This window comes from Bubalus bubalis, chromosome 20 (genome assembly GCF_019923935.1).
Source record: "Bubalus bubalis isolate 160015118507 breed Murrah chromosome 20, NDDB_SH_1, whole genome shotgun sequence".
NCBI lineage: Eukaryota > Metazoa > Chordata > Mammalia > Artiodactyla > Bovidae > Bubalus > Bubalus bubalis.
Window position 1 is genome coordinate 45,704,038 of NC_059176.1, and position 23,569 is coordinate 45,727,606.

General features: G+C 39.4%; 1 protein-coding gene across 12 annotated transcripts in view; it reads left to right on the plus strand.

Annotated features, from left to right (window-relative positions):
* The window catches only part of ADAMTSL3 (ADAMTS like 3), a 379,251-nt gene that overhangs the window by 120,101 nt on the left and 235,581 nt on the right, over positions 1-23,569 (plus strand). For all 12 annotated transcript variants that reach the window (XM_045163811.1, XM_045163808.1, XM_045163813.1 and 9 more), the window contains exon 4: positions 6,530-6,657. In XM_045163811.1, coding sequence (XP_045019746.1) covers positions 6,530-6,657 — 128 coding nt within the window. The remainder of the gene's footprint in view (positions 1-6,529; positions 6,658-23,569) is intronic.

Genomic DNA, 23,569 nt, shown 5'->3' on the forward strand with positions numbered 1-23,569 from the left:
GTTGAGAATGTTAGAAGCAATATAGGAAAAGTATTGGCAAGGATGGACCTCCCTGGTGACTCGGTGGTAAAGAATCCACCTGCGAATGTGGGAGACATGGGTTCAGTTCCTGACCAGGGAAGATCCCCTGGAAAAGAAAATGGCAACCCACCCTAGTATTCTTGCCTGGAGAATCCCATGGACAGAGGAGCCTGGCGTGCTACAGTCCATGGGGTTGCAAAGAGGTGGACACAACTTAGTAATTAAAATGGCAACACCAACTATGACAAGGATGCTCACTCTGTACAAACATGGTAGCTGCTTTGTGCAGGACCAGATTCTTCAGCTTTTTCTTTGTGCACATTTCAGAGTCTGGCCCAGAACAGGGTCGCTGAGTGACATGATGTTGGTTGACTCAGACTTAGGGATAAAGTCTATGGATAGGGTTCATGTGTGGATATGAGAGTTGGTCCATAAAGAGGCTGAGTGCCAAAGAATTGATATTTCAGATTCTGTTGCTGGAGAAGATGACTCTTGAGAGACCCTTGGACAGCGAAGAGATCAAACCAATCAATCCTAAAGAAAATCAACCCTGAATATTCATTGGAAGGACTGATGCTGAAACTGAAACTCCAATACTTTGGCCACCTGATGTAAAGAGCTGACTCATTTGAAAAGACCCTGATGCTGGGAAAGATTGTAGGCAAGAGGAGAAAAGGGTGGCAGAGGATGAGATGGTTAGCATATGGCATCATTGGCTCAATGGACATGAACTTGAGCAAGCTCAGGGAGACAGTGAAAGACAGGGAAGCCTGGCATGCTGCATTCCATGGGGTCTCAAAGAGTCAGACACAACTTAGTGACTGAACAACAACAACAAAGGATTCAGATAACAACTTACCTTATAAAATGTTAATAACAAGGAATTTAATTAATCACTTTTCAGACAGCTCATGGGGATGTCTGAGAATAAGAAATGGGGGATAGTGGTACCCAACTTACAATCAGAAGTTGCCTCTTCAGGGTGACTCTTAGGTCAAATATGGAACTAATATCAGTCAAACATACTTTATTGTCACTAGATTTCAGAGCTGGAGCTGACCAAAGTGGGGCTGCTAAATATCTCTTCTCTCAGGAGACTCACCACCAACATGCAGCCCAAGAATACAGACCCCACCCCAGCATCTCTGATTCAATTCCTCTTGACAGCTGGCTTTTCCCTCCCCACCAATCTTTCTGCCTCCTAATGCTTGATGATGGTGATTGGTTTTTGTTTCATATTTTTATTGTAATGTTAAACTGTGTTCACAGATTCCACGTCTGATTAGTTGGCTGCTTACTTGGCATTAGGGTCTGCTTACTATTGTAAAAAAGCAGAAATGTGCATGTGGAATTCTGTAAGATGAGGGAGCTGTGTCTAGCATGTTTATCAGAGACTTGGGTGGAGCATGGAAACTGCAAAGCTGAGCAGAGTGACTTGTCGATGGGGTGACAGGATCAGGGTTCAAACAGATCTCAGCAGGCTGGTATTCTGGGCCAAAACCAACAAGAGGAAATTCAGTAGCGATTAAAGTTAAGTCTTGCTTAAGTTAAGATGGGAGAGAGCTGGCTCTCCTGTCATTGTTTGGAGAAAAAAAGACATTATTTTGAAGAACAATAGCTAGCTTATACTTATTGAGACATTCTGGCTTCCCTGGTGGTTCAGACAGTAAAGAATCTGTCTGCAATGCGGGAGACCCAAGTTCGATCCCTGGGTCCGGAAGATCCCCTGGAAAAGGGAATGGCTACCCACTCCAGTACTCTTGCCTGGAGAATCCCATGGACAGAGGAGCCTGGCGGACTACAGTCCTTGGGGTCACAAAGAATAGGACACAACTAAGTGACATTGAGTGAGAGAGATATTGAGACAGTCACTTATTACCTTTACTGAGATGCTGTGTGATACAGTCTATATAGATGATATTTATTTAAATACTGTTGGAGTAAAGTTATCTCTATTTTTCAATGAGTTTTAGAAAGGCTAAGAAGGCTATGACTCTTAACCAGAGTCATACAACTTTTAACCATTATGCAATACTGCCTCCATAATGAGATCCAATAAATGATGTGACTGGAAAAGGTAGGAAGAAAGGGGAAAGAAAGGAAGGGAGGGAAGGAGGAAGGAAGGGAGGAAGGGAAAGGGAGGGAATAAAGGGAGATGGAAACTTAGATTTCATCAAAAGAAACCTGGAGAATAGGGACACTGTGTGGTCTGTATTGTTCTCAGATAGCAATGTTATATTCTGGATGCTACATTTTAAAATAAAAAATGTGGAGACAGCAGAGTGCACAGAGAGAAACATTCCCGAGACAGCTGGGACAATTGAGGATACCAGCTGGTTTGAGAAATCTCAAGAAGAGTTCTTCTGTAGCAGAGGATGGAGACTCACCATCCACTGCTCTAGAAGGCTAAAAGTTCCAGGGAAGCAAGTACTCTTTCACTATAAGGAAGAATACACACAAATGTAAATGTTCAGAAATGACCCTGTGGCACTTTGTTCAGCTCCAAAAGAGGTTTTGTTTTTCTAAATGTTTGTGTTATCATCATTATCATCATGCTGTTGGCATCAAATGGAAGAGATGAAAAGTAGGTATAAAATGGGGATGTCATTGCTACTCTTGGGAAAAGAAGATAGATGAGATGGGCAGGAAGATTGGCTGGTAGGAAACAGCAGTGGCATTTCAAAGCAAAATCTAACTGTCTTCATGGCCAGAGAGAGGAGAAAAACTCGAGGACCCCTTTGAGATGTCATTTTCTGTTTTCTTAGGAGAAAAAAAAAAAAGTCTTATTGATTCAATCAGAGAAACCAAAGACCTGCCTTTATAACTTGCCTACTTTAGTTATTTTAGAATCAAGATACTTTTTTTTGGTAAGTATAGGTGGAGAAGTTATGGAAAGAAACTCTAAACTGAACAGATGGGACAGTGGGAATAAAAACAAATTAAAACAATATTGCAATGAACTCTCAACTTTCACTTTAAAATATATATGATGATGTTTTTCAACTTTTCACATTCAACCTATCAGTATATCAAGTGACAAAATGAAAAATCAATTTCAGCTGTGTATATTTTAAATGTTTACCTAAAATGATTTGAACTCACCAACCTAAAAGCCCAGATGAATGTATTAAACTGCTTATTGTATTTTTTATGAATTAAAACTTTATTTTATATTACATTATAGACAGGACACAGTTCTGTGTGGTGACATTTGGTGTAGAAAATTGAACTGAACAGTGGTCTAATTAGAGCAGTAAATAATATGGGTTTAATTAGCCCTTATCCCCGATGACAGACTTGATCAGTTGCCAGATATTTATTCTTTCCTTTCACTTGACTTTTGCTGAAATATTGCCTCTAGTAGGGCTGCTTACTGTGCTATAAATAGGTGACTTGGTAAGAAGCCAGGAAACCGACTGACCAGTGAGACGTGGGTAAAAATTATTGGAAAACCTCCTCCTTGCTAGGAGTCATTATTTCTTCATTTCACATTTGAAGGTCCTTTCTGCAGATCCTGCTCTTAATTTTTTATTTATTTTTTGGTTGGATGAGGTAACTTGGCCTAAAGGCTTAAGGAAATCTGTGTAATATCTAGTGGAGTCTCTTGCTACAGTTTATTAGATGTCAGGGTTTCCTGCATAAACTCTCCTGGCCTCTAACATAGGACTCACCTATGAAGTCCTGGCTGACTTCAGCTTTTCTGTATGTCAACAGGATGTGGTTTGTTTGTTTGCTTGCTTGTTTTCGATTAAAATATTAAAGTGTTGGCTTTACAAAAGAACTTTACAAAATGCAGAGACACAAATAAAAAAGAAGTAAAATTGCTCAGCATCCTTCCACCTAGAGGTAGCGGCTGCTAACATTTTAATTAATCTCTGACTCTTTTCTCTGGGCACCCCTCCCATAAAAGATCTGACACAAACATGACAAAACATTCAATTTGATGAAGCCAGGTGGTACTAGAATGGGTGTTTGTTTTCTCCAAACTTCTATGGATGTTCAATGATTGCCTTTTAACCCCCAATTTTTAAAAAGAAATGTCAAATCCACAGAAGTTCAGAGAAAACTAACATCCATTCTAGTACCACCTGGTTTCATCAAATTGAATGTTTTGTCATGTTTGTGTCAGATCTTTTATGGGGAGAGGGAGGAGAATAAAATGTTCCATTGGTATTCCTTTTGTGTGTTTCCCCAATAGCCTTCACTCCTTGTCTTGTTCCTTCCCTCCTTAGAGGCATCTTGGTGGTTTTCTTCCAGCCCATATGCTTGTGCTTTTATTGCTGCATTTTCATGTGGATATTCACATTTGTTGGTGGTGTTTAGTCACTAAGTCATGTCTGACTCTTTGCAACTGCATGGACTGTAGCCTGCCAGGCTCTGTCTATGGGATTTGCCAGGCAAGACTGTTGGAGTGAGTTGCCATTTCCTACTCCAGGGGGATATTTCTAAGCCAGGGATCGAACCTGCGTCTCTTATGTCTCCTGGATACGCAGGCGAATTCTTTACCACTGAGCCACCTAGGAAACCTGGATATTCACATACGTATCCCTTTATCTATAGGTGAGATAGAAAATGCTATGTGTGTTTCCATTTTAACATAATTAAATGTTAGTCTTTTCCTTTAGGATTTCTACCTTGGTTGATGTATCTAGGACAATCTTTGTTACATCAAGTCTGTGTGACTTTTGGTCTATAACTTTTTTACTATTTTATGGTTTCCACATTTAAAATATTGATTTCTGGAATATATCTGAATTAATTTTGGTGTATCTTGTGAAGAAGTTACCTATGGTTTTCTTTTAAACCATTCATCACACTGGCTTGTGGTTCTATACTATGTTCTTATACTTGGGTCAGTTTCTGGGCTTTTTAAGAAAACTTAATAGATATGAATGCTTATTGCTATGCCAGTTCTATACTCTTTTAATTGAGGCAATATCCTTCTAATTTCCCATCTTTTACAGTTTTTTCTTGGCTCTTGTAGACATTTACTCCACTGGTTGAACTTTAGAATCATTTGTTAAGGTCCAGAAAACCCCCTTTTGAGATTTTGATTGGAGTTGTTATAAATTTATAGATGAATTTGGAGAGAATTAACATTTTGCAGTATTGAGTCCAGCTATTTAGGACTATGGTATGTTTCTCCATTTCTTTGACTCTGCGTTAGTCCTCTTTGTAAAGTTTCGTAATTTTATTTAAGTAATACACATCATTTCTGTGTGTATGTATGCTCAGTCACTCAGTTGTATCTGACTCTTTGCAACCCCATGGGCTGTAGCCCACCTGGTGCCCGTGTCCATGGGATTTCCCAGGCAAGAATACTGGAGTGGGTTGCCGTTTCCTTCTCCAGGGTATCTTCCTGACCAAGGGACTGAACCCATGTCTCTTACATCTCCTGCATTGGCAGATGGATTGCTTACCATTGAGCCTATATCCATCTATATATTTAAAAATTTTTAAACTCTCCCAGTTCTCTTTTCTCTAACGTATCTTGATATAAGGGCTTCCCTGGTGGCTCAGATAGTAAAGAATCTGCCTGAATGCAGAAGACCTAGGTTCGATCCCTGGGTCAGAGAGATCCCCTAGAGGAGGAAATGGCAACTCATTCCAATATTCTTGCCTGGAGAATCCCATGGACAAAGGAGCCTGGTGGGCTACAGTCCATGGGGTTGTAAAGAGTTGGACATGACTGAGCAACTAACACACACACACACACACACACACACACACTATATTGATATAAATCAATGGTGGCAAATCCAGAAAACAAATTAAACCAACTGTATTCATAATTTAACTTTCTCTATTTTCTTGGGCCCTGAAACTTTATCTATTTTGTCTTCTTGGGGTGGAGCCTCTCTCAGGAGGTTCCACAAATCCCCATGCACAAAGGTTTCCTTAAAGTTTGCACCAGTCTATATGACAGACAGAGGTGAGAATGCCTTAGGTACAAGGTAGGACCCTGCTATGTAAGTTATAAAACAAATTAATAATAATAAATATTATTTTTAATATTTAGCCAATGTATTTAAATGTTGAAATGATAAAATATCACATTTAAAACTGAGCTAGGAAGCCATCTGGATAAAACCCTCATAAGTGGAAAGGTATTCATGTGCCTCTAGTTTCCATATAAAACTATCTTATGTGTGGGACTCCCCTGGTGGCCCAGTGGCTAAGACTCTGTGCTCCCAATGCAGTGAACCCCAGCTCAATCCCCAGTCAGGGAACTAGGTCCTGCATGCCACAACTAAGAGTCCACATGCCCCAGTGAAGATCGAAGATCCCGTGTAGCAGCAGTTAAGACCCAGTGCAGCCAAGTAAATAAATAAATATTTTTTTAAAACCCTAACTATTGTGTGTGTTTAATGTAACCATTCTGAAGCAAACACTTTCAGGCAACTTTAGTGCTTGTGAACAGCTTAGATTAAGAGTCTGCAAAAACTAGGAAAGCCTTTGGGTATCTCTAGCATTTTGTCTATAATTTATTGTGCTTTCCATTTTCCAGACCTCAAGAAACACTCGTTCAGATGAAGAGAAAGATAGCAACTGGGACGCCTGGGGAGACTGGAGTGACTGCTCCAGGACTTGCGGGGGAGGAGCCTCATATTCTCTGCGGAGATGTTTGACTGGCAGGTAAGTGGCAGCTTTATCTGCTCTTCTCTGTGGGACGTCAGCCCCTTTGGATGGGTGGTGTTGGGAAGACAACTTGGCTTCATGGCTTTAGGAAGTACTGTGCTGGTGGTATAACATCTGCAATGTCTAAATATTTAGTGGCTTCCCTGGTGGCTCAGATGGTAAAGAATCTGCCTGCAATGCAGGAGACTTGGGTTCGATCCCTGGGTCAGAAAGATGCCCTGGAATAGGAAATGGCAACAGGCATGCGGGTTCATTTTGATATTTGGCAAAACTAATACAATTATGTAAAGTTTAGGAGGAAGAAAGGACAAACTTTTTTTCTTTCTCCACATTCCTTAGGATTATATAACAATAATGTATCCTGCCTAAGAAAAAAATAAAATAAAATAAAATAAAATAAAATAAAATAGGAAATGGCAACCAGCTCCAGTATTCCTGCCTGAAGAATTCCATGGACAGAGGAGCCTGGCAGGCTACTGTCTGTGGGGTCCCAAAGAATTGGAAGTGACTGACACTTTCACTTTCAGATAGGAAAAGAGTGGGGTTTATTTGTGTTTGTCTTTTACTTTTTAAAAGTGGTGTGTACCTCCCCAATCACCAAAAACTGAATATAAAAGCCAAACCCCATATATTAGAGCATTTTATATTTCCTTGGCATCATCCCTCATTCCCTGCCCCCATAAAAAATATATCCTGTGATAAATGCCAAGGCAATAACTAGGAAGAATAAAGGGGATGAGACTACTTAACCTCAAAATTTTAATCAAGGTTCCATTTGAATCACTGGTATAAATGGTCCTTATTCAAATCAAGGATCAGTTAAACACCATAAATTCCACTTATCCACTGGCAAAAGAGATAAAGGTAAAATTAGAAAATAAAAATAGTATGTACTTGTATTTGTTCAAAAGAATTAGAGGAATATATTAAGGACCATGAATGGGCATTTTCATCTTGTTGTCATACAACCAAGATGCTTCCATGCTTATTACTGTATTTAAAAAGTGCTTTTATTTTGCTTAGAATATGATTTTTTCCAAGTGGTCTATCTCAGTGTGAATTTGTGTCTTCTCTGTCCTAACTGTGGTTGGCTGCTACTGGAAGAGCTTCAAGTTAGGAAGGGAAACTCTTCAGCTTTTTCTGCCTTCTCTGTACATACTCAGAAAAAAAGATTTTGGCAAGAGTAGAGGAGAAGGAGGAGGAGTAGAGTGCTGCCATGACTTTGTGTGTGTGTGTGCGCTCAGTTGCTTGGTCGTGTCTGACTCTGCGACCCCATGGACTGTAGCCCGCCAGGCTCCTCTGTCCTGGGATTTCCCAGGCAAGAATACTGGAGTGGGTTGCCATTCCCTTCAGGGCATCTTCCCAGCCCAATTATTGACCCTCATCTCCTGCATAGGCAGAAAGATTCTTTACCACTGAGTCACCTGGGAAGCTCCTGCCATTAATTTAGGGAGCAGGTATTGATGCTATCTGGTTAGGAGGTATTTAAAGCTACTTTTTATCTACTGTGAGCACTTTGATGGATTTCTCTGAGACGTTATCTCCTCCTCCCCCGCACCCCCACCCAATCCCTTGGGATTCTTTTTGTGCAGTTCACTTGAGATGTGGTATTCGCAATCCTCTAACTTGGTAATGCTGCTCTTTCCTATTCTAGGACACCTAGACATGTCCCAACCTCTCCCTATTTATATATACTCACCCCTCAGCAGCTGTCTTGGTATGTTTGTTCCTAAGACAACTCACACTGACTGTCTTGCATGCAGCCCACATCTGGTTCATTGGAAACCCTCCTGTCAACTTTGCTAAAGAAACTTCCCAGTTCTAGGAGCCAATACAGCAACACTTTCTCTGCTTACACAGTCCACTGCAGCTGAGCTCTCAGCCCTTATGTATCTCAAGTGTGAATTAGATACCAACCATCTGCAAGGGACACCTATTGAACTCTTCAGCTGGTATTCCCAAAATTTCTTCCTCTTGACTGGGGGTTAGCAGGTCGAAGCCCTTGTTTCTTCTCTTTCTGTTACAGCAGACTGAGGATTAGGCTCCCAGCATAGATTTCTCAAAGAAATCTTCAGAAATCCTTATACAACCCAAGTCTCCAGCTCCAAAATGTTTTTTATACCTTGGTGTGGGCAAGCAGTTTAACAATTGTGAATTAAACTAACACAGAGGGACTTCCCTGGTGGTCTAGTGGTTGAGTCCACCTTGCAGAGTGGGGGATGTGGGTTCAATCCCTGGTCGGGGAACTAAGATCCCATATGCCATGGAGCAACTAAGTCTGCATGCCACAACTACTGGGTCTCTCTCCGGAAAGCCAGTTCCACAACTAGAGAGTCTGTGCATTGCAACAAAAGATCCCGCATGGTGCAATGAAGATCCTGTAGGCCGCAACTAAGACCCAACACAGCTAAATGAATAAGTTAAAAAAATAAACTAGCACAGAACGTGCCCTCATGGTTCTTATAATCTAGAGAGACAAACAATAGACAAGTATGTAATCAAATTATATGAAATTAACATTTTGTCAAGGGGGTAGGTAATGCCAACACAGGGAAGTCCTCTGTACTGAGAGTCTCTTTTTGAGACCCGACTGCTTAGAGGAAGTGAATTATATGAAGGTGGAGGGTTCAGTTCAGTTCAGTCGCTCAGTCGTGTCCGACTCTTTGCAACCCCATGAATCGCAGCACGCCAGGCCTCCCTGTCCATCACCAACTCCTGGAGTTCACTCAGACTCACATCCATCGAGTCAGTGATGCCATCCAGCCATCTCATCCTCTGTCCTCCCTTTCTCCTCCTGCCCCCAATCCCCTCCAGCATCAGAGTCTTTTCCAATGAGTCAACTCTTCGCATGAGGTGGCCAAAGTACTGGAGTTTCAGCTTCAGCATCATTCCTTCCAAAGAAATCCCAGGGCTGATCTCCTTCAGAATGGACTGGTTGGATCTCCTTGCAGTCCAAGGGACTCTCAAGAGTCTTCTCCAACACCACAGTTCAAAAGCATCAATTCTTCGGTGCTCAGCCTTCTTCACAGTCCAACTCTCACATCCATACATGACCAAAGGAAAAACCATAGCCTTGACTAGATGGACCTTTGTTGGCAAAGTAATGTCTCTGCTTTTGAATATGTTATTTAGGTTGGTCATAACTGCTGCTGCTGCTGCTGCTAAGTTGCTTCAGTCGTGTGCAACCCCATAGATGGCAGCCCATCAGGCTCCCCCGTCCCTGGGATTCTCCAGGCAAGAACACTGGAGTGGGTTGCCATTTCCTTCTCCATGGTCATAACTAATGGGCCATAAAATCCAGATACTGGAGCCAGCATATGTAAAGTTGCTGGAGCAGGAAATGAAAAGAGGCTTTTATTCCTGAAAAACAGTAGATAAGGGAGAAAGCAGAAAGGGCCAGTGTTGAAGAAGGAGGTAGATTAGTAGACTGTGGAAAAGAATCTCAGATTTTTGGATTTCAAATACTAGGAAACTGTCCAAAAAGAAAAAGCATAGTTGGAACTGAAACAGGTTGTCAATATTTTATTTGGTCAAATAAAGGCAAAAATAAAAACAAACCAAAAATTCAACTATGGTCCACCATCACAGGCTTTTCAAGAAAGAATTACAATCAAAATTTTTGCATTTAAGCATTAAAAAGTAGACATAATCTTAGATTAGAATACTTGCCTTTAAATTGAATTCATGTAGGTTTATAAAAATCTACTTTTTTGTCCTTATTTGTCTCACTTCACTTTGGACCATGCTTTGGATGTAATAAACTATCACAGATATTAGGAGCCTAATGATGGGTAATTGGGAACCAGAAGTGAAAGTTACTCAGTCGTGTCCAGCTCTTTGCAACCCTATGGACTATACAGTTCATGAAATACTCCAGGCAAGAACACTGGAGTAGGTAGCCTTTCCCTACTCTGGGGGATCTTTCCAACCCAGGGATCAAACCCAGGTCTCTGGCATTGCAGGTAGATTCTTAACCAGCTGAGCCACCAGGGGAGCCTGGGAACCAGAAACTGAGAAGTAAAAAATAATCATGGACTTAGAACTTGAGACTGCCAGATCCCTGAAGGCAGTGATATGCAGAAAATGACTTTATCTGAGTCATATTTTTTATCCAGGCATTTACCAGTTTTTAAGCAGTAAGAGGCAGAGAAGTCAAGCAGAAACCAGCTTCTAAGAGGCTGAGAAACTGACCAGATTTACTGGCAGTTTCATAGTCCTAGAATATAAAAATTGGAGTTCAAAGCTATGGTAAACACTTCAGGTGATAGTTTGTATCCTTGAAGGGCTATACCCTAGGAGAAAGGGAAATCTAATCCTAAATAGACTAGATATTACAAAGACTGAAACCCAGTCTTAATTAATTCAACCCTAACTTGAATAATGAAATTTTTTGCTGTTTCAACTGCCTCCAAGGAGCTTAAAAAAACATCCTAGAGGAAGATGACACCAACCAGAGAGTATACAAATTTTTATAGATTATGCCAATAATTCAATAAAACATTACTAGTCTTACCATGAGACAAGAACAAGAGGAAAATCAGATGATAGAAATAGGTATTAGAGTTAGAAATAGGTCCTAGGACCTGTGTATTAAAAAACAAAACCCCTGTAGTAAGTATTTACAAAAATATATGGCAGGATATAGGATTTCACCAAAGAACTGGAATCCATAAAATGGAATTATATGGGAATTTGAGAGTAGAAGCAAATGATAACTAAAATCATGAACTAAATAGATGGCAATAATAGCAGATTAGAAACAGCAGAAGAGAGTATAGATTTGTAGAAATATCCATGCTAAATTATACAGGGAAAATGAACGAACATAGAATAAGGATGAAAAGGTATGGATATAAGATGAAAAGGTCTAAACCATGTATAATTGGAGTCCTAAAAGGAAAAGTGAGATAGAGAATAGGGTGTAAGCACTGTTTGAAGAGATGTGTGTGTGTGTGTGTGTGTGTGTGTGTGCACGCGCGCGTGTACGCACATGCTTGTGTGCACATGCTCAGTCATTCAGTCTTGTCTGACTCATTGTGACCCCATGACTCTGGACTGTAGGCTTCTCTGTCTATGGGATTTTCCAGGCAAGAATACTGGAGTGAGTTGCCATTTCCTCCTCCAGGGGATCTTCTGACCCTGGGATCCAACCTGCATCTCCTGCAAGCTTCTCTTTTGTGTAAGTGAATAGTATATTCGTGTACCATCCTTTAATTCAGTCTTATTCATACATATATTGAAATTTCTGGCTTGTGTATAGCCTCTATGAATTTTTAGCTGTGATGTAGAGATGTTAACCTATTAATATGCTTTGTTGGTTATTTCACTAGGTATTTATGAGAGGGAGAGAGTTCAATATATGTGCTTGGATGACCTCTATTTAAAATCTTTCATTCTTTCATTTTGCTGAACTTTACCTCTGGTAATTTCAAAATTATATATATATACACACATACCTATATATATATATACACATGCTTAGTTTCTCAGTCATGTCTGATTCTTTGTGACACATTGGCTTGTAGCCCACCAGGCTCCTCTGTCCATAGGATTTTTCAGGCAAGTATACTTGAGTGGGGTGCCATTTCATTCTCCAGGGGATCTTCCTGACCCAGAGACTGAACCCAAGTCTCTTGTGTCTCCTGCATTGCAGGCAGATTCTTTACTTGCTGAGCCATTTTGTTTTTATATTTCTGATGATTAAATTTAAGATGTTTGAAAATCATACTTTAATAATTGCTTTATAACTATCAATGCCAGTAATAAAATACTAGTCTCTTCTTATTTGTAAGTCAATACATGTTCTCTGCTTTTCTTCTTCATTTCCACTCAGTGGGATTTTGTTATTATAACTTGGGATCTTATACTCAATTTATTGGCAGCATTTATCCCCTTTTTATCTTTTCTTTCATAATCATATTTCAAACCATCATCTAAACTTGAGTTTGTGTACATATATTATTTCAATGTTCATTGTCAGTACTTTCAGTTCTTCTTTCTGAATCATCACTTCATTGGCAGGGATATGTTTTGAGTTGTGCTTCTGGAATTTTAATGCACATATGAATCACCTAGGGATCTTGTTAAAATATAAACTTTGATTCAGTAGGTCTGGAGTGGGGCCCAGGAGTTTTCATTTCTAATGAATTCCCAGGTGATGTCAGTGCTGCTTGTCTGTGGACCACACTTCAGGCAGTAAGACTTTATAGCTTTCTTAATTTCAGGAAAAAGTTGTGGGTCTTATACTTTATGAATCCTTCTGTATCTGAAAATGTTTCTCTCTTGACTTCACACATAAACAGTGAATGGCTTATTTGGGTATGAAATTCCTGAGACACGAATTTTCCCTCTCAAGCCTCAGAAGTTTTTTATCCACAAAGTTTGGCATACAGTGTTGCCCATAGACCTCTCAGGCTGGCTTTTTTTTTTGGCTCTTCTTTGGTAGATAACGTGTTTGTTCTGCCTGGCTGCCTATGGAAGGCTTTATTTTTTCTCTCAAGAGTTTTACAATGTTGTTTCTATATATCAGTCTCTTATTTTTTCTTGGCACATGGTGGCCATTTTTATTGTACAGATTTAGATCCTTTTTCATTATAGGAAAAATTTTCTTCTATTATATCATTTACTGTTGGTTTTTGCCTTTTTGTTCTGTCCTCTTTTTCATGAATGCTAGTTATTTCTGTTCATCTACTTTTACTCCAGCCACTTTCATCTATTTATTTTCCTGTGTGGTTGAGAATGATTTTCAAGATCCTTGCCACTTGAATTTTTTTCTAATTTATTTTCTAATGATGTTTGAAAATACTGCTATGGTGTATTTGTTACCTTACATTCTTTCCTTCATTTTAAACCTGGTCCTTCTTTGTGTATCTATTGTCTTAATCATCTACATCTTGTCATGTATTCTTTTGTGTCTCTTTTAGTGTGATGTCTGGCTAATTCTTACTTATTCTTCATGGTCATCTTCATTTAGGAAATCTATCTTGACATCTGAGTCTAACTTTGATGTTCCTCTCTTATGTTTTTCATTATTGGCAGGTAAGACTCCTTTTAGGGAAGGGACATTGACTTTACCACTCTAAGGTCTAACATCTAACATGTGATTAGGACTCAAACACTGTTACTTGAATGGGTAAACAGTGATTGCATGCTCACCTATCACTTCTTTTGTCAATGCTCTTCTTTCTGCCTGAAGCATCCTTTTTCTCCTTTTGGTTGTTAACACATAGTTGACTTTGGAAACTCCTTTCAATCTCCATTTCTTCCTTAAAGCATTTGTTGGCAGTTTCTACCATTTTTTAGGTTAGATGCAGTACTTCTGTGCTTCTATAGGATCTTGTGAATATAGTTTTATCAGAGTGTTTATTTTATTGTGTTTTAAAAAAATTTTAAATAATTGAAACAAAATTTTAGGTGGTATAGATATATTTTTCCTCTCTGTACTGTGTCCCACATTACCACTGGCATGTAGTGGAAATTTAGTATATTTTATTCCATTAATGAATAGATGAATGAATTAATAAATCCCGGACTGATTTTAAAAAGCCTTCTTGACTATAGTATGGCTCTAGGGGATAGGTAAGAATGGGTAATTTTGTGAAGAATATTGAAAACTATGTTAGAGATTATACAATTTTAACAAAAAGATATTTTTAAGTTTTAATTTTTATTTATAATTTTTAAAAAGTTGTATATGTATTATTCAGATATTAGACTAACTGTTTTTCTCTTAGTCCATTTGCCCTACTTTCTGGGAGATTTACCTGAACTTACATTCCAATTCTCTAGGTAGTTTCATTTTTCCTCTTTCTCTTTTTTTTTTCCTGAGATATTTTTTGTTCCTTAATTTATTATTTTTTAAAGCAGTCTGTCCCTGGTTTTCAGATGCAACATCTTCTCTTTTATCTCTCAGCATATAAATAGAGTTTGGGGGGGGGGGAGGTTTCTTTCCCTTGCATTGTCTCAATTCTTTTTGAATTACTGTTTTCTGTCTTGTTTATGTCATGATATTTCATAAAGACTTTTCTAAGATTTCTGGTGATCCTTGTTGGCTCTTGTTCATATTTAAGGAAAAGAGGTGTGAGCTTAATTTTAAGGAGATGTGGCTGGTCTATCTCATTGCCTGATGATGTTTTTTAGGTATTTTTATTTGTGCTGCTCTGATTTCTCACTCAAGGATCCTCTGATTTCACTATTCTAGGAGACAAGTAGGGCATAAAGCTGGGCCCAAATTGATTTATAGATATATTTCACTCAAAATTCTTACAAAGTTTTATTTTTGTAAATTAAATAAGATTATTCTAAAACTTATATCAAAAGGTATAAGCCACAGAATACTTAAAACAATTTTGAAAAAAAAAATAGAGTAAAAGGAATCAGTCCACCTGATATAAGACTTACAAAGCCAAAACTGTAGTATTAGTACCTAGATCAATGGGAGAAAGTATTTACAAACCATGTAGCTGATAAAGGACCAGGATTTGTATTAAGAACAAAACAGTCAACAATTAAAAACAAAAAGAATCCAACTAGAAAATGAACAAAAGAGCTGAACAGATATTTCACTAAAGAGGATCAGTTCAGTTCAGTTCAGTCGCTCAGTCGTGTCCGACTCTTTGTGACCCCATGAATTGCAGCACGCCAGGCCTCCCTGTCCATCACCAACTCCCGGAGTTCACTCAGACTCAGGTCCATTGAGTCAGTGATGCCATCCAGCCATCTCATCCTCTGTCGTCCCCTTCTCCTGCCCCCAATCCCCTCCAGCATCAGAGTCTTTTCCAATGAGTCAACTCTTTGCATCAGGTGGCCAAAGTACTGGAGTTTCAGCTTTAGCATCAGTCCTTCCAATGAACACCCAGGGCTGATCTCCTTTAGAATGGACTGGTTGGATCTCCTTGCAGTCCAAGGGACTCTTAAGAGTCTTCTCCAACACCACAGTTCAAAAGCATCAATTCTTCGGTGCTCAGCCTTCTTCACAGTCCAACTCTCACATCCATACATGACCACAGGAAAGAGGATACACACGTGGTAAATAGGTACATGAAAATGGCCTTAATATCTCTAGCTGTTAGGGAAACACAAATTAAAGTCACAATCAGACATTATTACATATGTATCAGAATAGCTCTTTTAAAAAAATAAAAAATTTGACAACATGAAATGCTGGTAAGAATTCAGATAAATTGGATCACTCCTATACTAGGAGTGAGAATGTAAAACAGCAGGACCACAGGCAGTTTCTTAAAAAATTAAACATGTAACTACTGTACAACCCAGCAGTTGTACACCTAGGCATTTATCCCAGAGAAATGAAGACTTGTTTTCACATGGAAACCTGAATGTTTTTAGCAACTTTTACTCGTAATATCCAAAAAAAAAAAAAAAAAGGAAACAACTCACATGCCCTTCAGTGGGTGAATAGGTAAACAAACTATATCAATACCATGGAATACTACACAGCAGTAAAAAGAATTGAACCACAGATAGATGCAATGACCTGGATGACCATATAGTTATGTATTGTGTTTTTCACGCATCATGAATATTTACCATTTCAAAGTCCCAAGGCTATGAGTATTTTGATAACTAAGAATATACTGTACCAACTCAATCTGGAAGGTAAAAAATGTAATCCTGACTTTCTTAGCAACAAAAATTTCAGAAAGTACAAAAATGGCAACAGGTCTCTAGATAAAGATATTGGCAAAATTATGATTAAAACACTGCAGTATTAAATAAAATGCATAAAGAGAATAATGGTTATATAGTCTGAACTTGTCTAAAGACTGATGGATACAGAACCCTTCTCTCTGTACTTCTTTCCCTGCCCCTGCTTCCCCACCACCCAATGAACTTAATTTTCTTGGAGAGTTTACTCAAGTTTAACAATTCCACTCCCCAAATACAATCATTCCTATGAATTAACAGAAAAAATACTTAAAAGGTGTTACTTTAACTCTACTTTCAACATAGGTTGTATAATTTTATACATCTAGAAAACCTAGATGTTTCAAATAAGGATTTGTTTGTCCACTGTATACACAGTAGTATTGAATAAACTACACACGTGTAACAATGGTTATATCCTAAAGTGTATTCTATGAAGGAATATTCTAGCCTAGAACCCTTCATTTCTCCCAGTTCCTCCTATTTGCCATCTATCCAACAGTGGGCGGAGTACACTCACGTGTTTCACTTAGATGTGATTTACAATTTCCTTTTCAGAAGACAGCCTTTCAGTGAATTATAACACAAAGTATACAAAACATATTAATTTATTAACTCCACTTTAATCATACATTGGGCTTCCCTTGTGGCTCAGCTGGTAAAGAATCCTCCTGCAGTGTGGGAGACCTGAGTTTGATCCCTGGGTTGGGAAGATCCCCTGGAGAAGGAAAATGCTACCCACTCCAGTATTCCGGTCTGGAGAATTCCATGGATAGTCCATGGGGTCACAAAGAGTCGGACATGACTAAGAAACTTCACTTTATCATATATTGGCAACCTCTTTAATATCTAGAGACTAGCTATTATAAAATTGGGACCCATCTGTCCAGCACATACATAATATATAAAGTAAAGGTAAATGAGATACATGTAACACATAGAGCAATGGATAAGTTGAAAGGTTTCTAGTACACACTGGCAAAACATCTTTGCAATCTTCCCTCCTACCTTCTTCAACCCAATGGATAAGCACAGAGTGTACTGTTTAGAGAGGAGGTTTAACAATCCCATTTTCAAAGGCAGTATTTCCCATCAGTTTTTAAAAGCTATTTATAAGAAGCATTATTCTACTACTACTACTACTTTTAAACACATTAAATACTTCTAAATATCTAAAAGACTAGATATTGTCTTTTATTAGATACTTGTAAAAGTAGACTAGATAATTGTCCACTGTGTACACAGCACTGCTAAATAAACTTTCACCCATCTAAGTCTTGAACAAGACAAGAAATAATAATTATTTGGGGGCTTCCCCAGTAGTTCATCAGGTAAGGAACCCACATGCAATCTAGGAGACATAGGAGATGTGGGTTTGATCCCTAGGTCAGGAAGATCCTCTGGAGGGGAAAGTGGCAACCCACTCCAGTTTTCTTGCCTGAAAAATCCCATGGACAGAGGAGCCTGGCTATAGTCCAAAGTTGTCACAAAGAGTTGGACACGACTGAGCATGAGCACAAGAGAAGACACGAAACAGTGCTTATCATCTAGGGTATCTTCTAAATATGACCAGTTTGGCTCGAACGATTCCCTCCCTCACTTCCTCTCTCCACCACCAATCAAGTGGACAAGTACAGGCATGTGTAATGCTTAGAGGCGACTGAACAAATTCATATCCAAAAGTCATTTACAGAAGACAAGCTGGCCTATGAATTTCCACACAATGTGTACAAAATGTGCTAATTTTACTTAAAATGTGTTAACTTTTTTCCTGACTACTTTGGCATTCACTGGCAACCTCATTCACCCCCAGCCTTCAGCCAGTGTGCAAATACAATGCAGTGTTCAAAGAGGTGGTCTGACCACCCCCTCAAACAACAGTATTTCACAGGAATTTTAATAAAAAGATGTTTTCAAAAGCGGCTTTGTTATTGTTTAGTTGCCCAGTAGTGTCCAACTCTTTGTGACCCCATAGACTGCAGCACGCCAGGCTTCCCTGTCCTTCACCACCTCCTGGAGTGTGCTCAAACTCATGTCCATTCAGTCGGTGATGCCATCCAACCATCTCATCCTCTGTCATCCCCTTCTCCTCCTGTCTTCAATCTGGAAACTAGATGTTGCAAAATTAGGACTCATTTGTCCATTATATACACACCAAACAAAATGCATATAACATACAGAAAATGGTTTGGTCTGAATATGTTCAGGTACGAACACACTAGCATATTACCTTTTGCAGTTCTTTCTCTCCCACTTCCTCCAAACCACAGAACAAATACAGACAACAGTATACTTGCTCATGGAGGTGGTTTAACATTTCAAAACTTCCAAAGACAATAGTTCCTATGAATTTGAGCAAAAAGATATTTACAAAATGATATTTTATGACTTCTACACTTAACCTATGTCAGGTACTTCTAAACATCTAGATGGACTAGATGTTTCAAATAAGAACTTCATTTGTCCACTATATACAGAGCAGTCTTGAATAAACTGCACACATGAAACAGTTATAATCTGAAAATATCTTCAAAATACAGGCATTCTGGCCTAAGACCAACCCCCTTCCCATCTCTCCCTGCTCCACCAACCCAGAGGGCAATAAAGCTCAATTTTTCAGAAGACAATCTTCCCTGGAAATTTTCACACAAAATGTACAAAATGTATTAATTTACTACCTCTATTTCTGTCCTACACTAGCAATCTCTTTAACATCTAGAAAGACTAAATGTTGTAAATTAGGACTCACTTGTCCCTTATATACACTACATACACAGCAAAATGAAATCAAATGCACAAACATAAAAAACACAGTGCTTAGTCTTGCCCCAGTAACACCACTCAGGCACAGAGCTCTTTGCATTTCCTTCTTCCCCCGCCACCCACAACCTTCAACCAGTGCATAGATACAATTCAATGTTCAAAGAGGTGCTTTGGCCACAATGACCCCCCACCAACAGTATTTCAAAGGAATTTTAACATAAAGATGTTTACAAAATGTCCTTTTACTACTTCTGGTTTTAACATATATCAGGACTTCAGAACATTTAGAAAGACTAGATATTGCCAAAAAGTACTTATTGTCAACTATATTTATACAGTAGTGGAATAAAACGCACACACAAAAATTGGTTATAATATGGAAATGTCTTCTAAGGACGGCCAATCTGCCCTAGAACCTGCTTTACTTCCTCAATGTCATCCATTCCATGTCCTCTAACCCACTGTACAAATGTGGGCCTTGGGGGCTCCTGAGGTCGCTTCTGCTGCTGCTGGTCTTCTAGAGGTGGTCAAACAACTCCAGTTAGAAAAGTCATTTCCAGAAGACATGTCTTTTCTATGGTTTTTTTTTTTTTTTTTAAAGGGCATTTACAAGATAGGTGATTTTCTAACTTGACTTTATCATACTTCAGCAACCTCTTTGCATCTAGAAGGCCTAGATACAGTTTTCTTTTGAAAGGTTGAGAGGGAAGTTGAGAGCAGTTTTTCATATTATACACACAGGCTTTCTATAAATGGACAGTAAATCTTCCCAAAGGGCGATGGGCAGTAACTATTGGCTGCATGGGGTAAGTTATTCCATCATTTCTGTTAGTATCTTTCGAAGTCAAGGTCTTGGTAGAATCACCAACTGCAGAACCGTTAATTTCTACCCGTCACCCACCGCGGCTCCGCCCACCTTCAGGGTCGTTAAAGCCATTGTCAGCCCCCACGCGGTGAGCGGTCACCTCAGGTACCCGATCCGTGCGGGTGCCTGGCAGCGGCTTGGCCTAAGCCCTGCAGCCTTGGGCCAAGAAACCCAGTGGTTGCTCAGCGACTTCCGGACTCTGAGCGGCCGCCGCCATTAGGCTGCAGAGGAGAGGGTGAGGGTGAGGTTTGCTGCGGCTTCCAGTGGGTGGCGGTGGTGAGAGCTCTGAGGCCCCGCAAGACACAGCCCAAGCTGTCCCAGTGAGTGCGCCCCCAGTTCACCTACCCACCGGGGTTCGCGGCCCAGGGGGCCCCGGTTCGCCCGCCCTCAGGAGGTTCCGGCCTGCGGGCCCCTAATTCACCTGCCCACCGGAGGCCAGAGGACCTGGAGGGCGCAGGATTGAAGGCCGCCATCCGCTTCTCACCGTGCTCCCTGCCGGAACTGTATGTAATATTCTTGAAATGCAAAGATTATAGACATGTAGAACACATCCGTAATTGCCTGGTATTAAAGAAGAGGTGGGGTGGGTGGAAAGAAGGTACGGACTATAGAAGACAATTTAAGGAATCCTTGTGATCCCTCAATACAAGAAGTGTTCTGTGTTGACTGAATTAATGTCAACCATGCTGCTGCTAAGTCGCTTCAGTCGTGTCCGACTCAGTGCGACCCCATAGACGGCAGCCCACCAGGCTCCCCCGTCCCTGGGATTCTCCAGGCGAGAACACTGGAGTGGGGTGCCCTTTCCTTCTCCAATGCATGAAAGTGAAAAGTGAAAGTGAAGTCGCTCAGTCGTTGTCCGACCCTCAGCGATCCCGTGGACTCCAGCCTTCTAGGCTCCTCCGTCCATGGGATTTTCCAGGCAAGAGTACTGGAGTGGGGTGCCATGCCTTCTCCGAATATCAGCCATACGGCAATTTAAAAATTGGTGGAGAAAGGATGAATATTCCATACGTGGGGCTCAAATATGATTATTAATATCCAAAGGGAAAATATTGGAAAATTTCAATCCATTAAACAATAAATTCCAGGTAGATTAAAATCTGCTTATGAAAAGCAAATCTTGAAAACATTTAGAAGAAGAATATATAGAATATCTGTATGATCTCTGGGTGAGCTTTGTGTCCTTAACTAAGACACAAAGGGCATAAGTTACAAAGGAAAATATTTATAAATTCAAGCAGACTAAGAAAACACCTTTGTATCATAAAAATATATACTATAGGGACTTTGGTGGTCCAGTGGTTAAGACACTGCACTTCCGCTGCAGGGGGATGGGTTTGATCCTTGGTGAGGGAACTAGGGTCCTGCATGCATGCCCTGTATTGTGGCCAAAAAAAGACGAAAGAAAAGCATAGAGTGGAAGAAAATCTTGATAATGAATATAACCAGTAAGGAATTAGTGTATGAGATATTGAAATACAATAAAACAAAAGCCAACTAGAAGAATGGGAAAAGGATATGAACAGGAAATTCACAGAAGGGGAACTTGCATAGTCTAAAACATGAAAATATTAACCTCACTAACAACAAAAATGCAAAAAATACAAAGTGAGATATTCCATATTCTTCAGACTGGGAAACTTTTCAGTTTAAAAATGCCAAGTATTGGCCTTGATATGTAAAAACAAGAACTTTTCTGCACTGCTAATGGGAATGAAAATTGGTATTCCCACCTTAAAGGACAGTGTGTCATTATCTGGTACTAGTGAAGCTGTAAATGCCCACAATGGAACAGTCTCACTAGAGTATGTATCCTTAGAAACTAGTGCAAATGTACACTTTGTTGTTGTTGCTCAGTCACTCAGTTGTATCCGACTCGTCCTGACTCTTTGGACTGTAGCCTGCCAGGCTCCTCTGTCCTTGGGATTTCCCAGGCAAGAATACTGGACTGGGTTTCCATTTCCTTTGGGGATCTTCCTGACCCAGGAATAGAACCCATGTCTCCTGTATTGCAGGTGTATTCTTTACTGCTGAGCCACCAGGGAAGCCTGCAAATGTAGTACCCTAGGTGACAGTATAAGAGGGGTCATTGCAGAACCAACATAAACCTTCACAGACTTTTAAGAAAATTAATCAATAAATAAAAAGGATTGATGAATTTGAGCTATATTTATAAATTAGAGTACAGTCATAAAAATGGATGGGTTAGAATTGCATCTATCAACATGGATATTTTCAGAAACATAGTGTTCAGACAAATCAAGCTGTGGAAGGTTATGTAAACTATGATGCCATTTACTTGGTTGCTTCTCACCAAGGGGTGGGAGGCAGGGGAATTGGATTGAGGAGGTTTGGCAGGGGGCTTCCACCAACTTTGTAATGACACGTTTCTTAAATCCGAAGAAAACTTTTAAGAAATGATGAAGCTTACTGGTGTAGACATGAGTTTGCATCCTTCTGACATTTTTTTGGACCTAAAATATTTCACAAATAATTGTAGAGATCCCAAAACAGTTCTATCCTAAATATTGCTATTGTATTTCAAGTCACCATTCTTGAATTAGTTTTTTTTTTTTTTTTAGGACTTATGCAGTATTTTTTAGTCTGTTTATGTACACATCTTAACCTATATTTTAAAATTTACATTTGGTCCTGAGATTCTCCAAATTTTTTCTTGCTCCCTGAAGAGTCGGACACGACTGAGCAACTGAACTGAATTGAACTGAGCTTATCCAATTTGAATACATATTTGAAAGTAGGGAAGATTCTTTACCAAATATAAGAAAAAAAAAAGTTAAATGAGAGTGTAGTGTGTTCTGGGATGTTTACAGGAAGACAAGTGTGTGATGAGGGGATCTATGTTCTCAGCTTAGCTCCTGATACAAGGCCAGGCCTGTGATATACTCACTCTTTCCATGACTCTGATAAAAAAACAGGGGCAGTAACATTATTTCTTTCCATAAAAATGAAATTAGATTATTTCAGAGGAAAGGCAGCAGGGTCATGAATAATTCTGTCATTCCTGCTCCGTACCTTTTAGGCAGCCCCAAACCTTATGTACCCACTCCCATATTGAGACATTTCACTGTAATTTTGGAAGTACGCTGAGATTATTAAAAAAGAAATCTACTTCCCCTGGAAAGCTTATCAGGTCTCCTTATCCTTGAACAGCCTTAGAGACTCATTAAATCTTCATAAATATTGAGCTTTTGTGGTCAACTTTTCTTGGAAGAGGTATGCAGAGGTGGTTACATAAAAACCAACAGAAAGCTATCCCAAAGTTTTAGAAAGCATTTCAGTGCCTTCTCTTTTTGTCAGTGTCCTTTAAATTCATGATTTAGGAAAGGACATGAGCGTGGCTATTTTGCATATGTATTTCTTTGTGGATAAAGTTATTTCAGAATTTGATTACATTTAAATACACATAGTTCTTTTGCACTGTGGACCATATGCCAGCCAGAATGTCTCTTTTGCTTGCAGAAATTTGCAATTTGATATTCTAGTCAAGTGCCAACCATGGGAAAGACAGGTTTAAGTTAACTACTGTTTTAAAAAATTAATATATTTCTATTCTTCAAAACACATGCTTGTTAGTTTTTAAGACACTAGTATTTG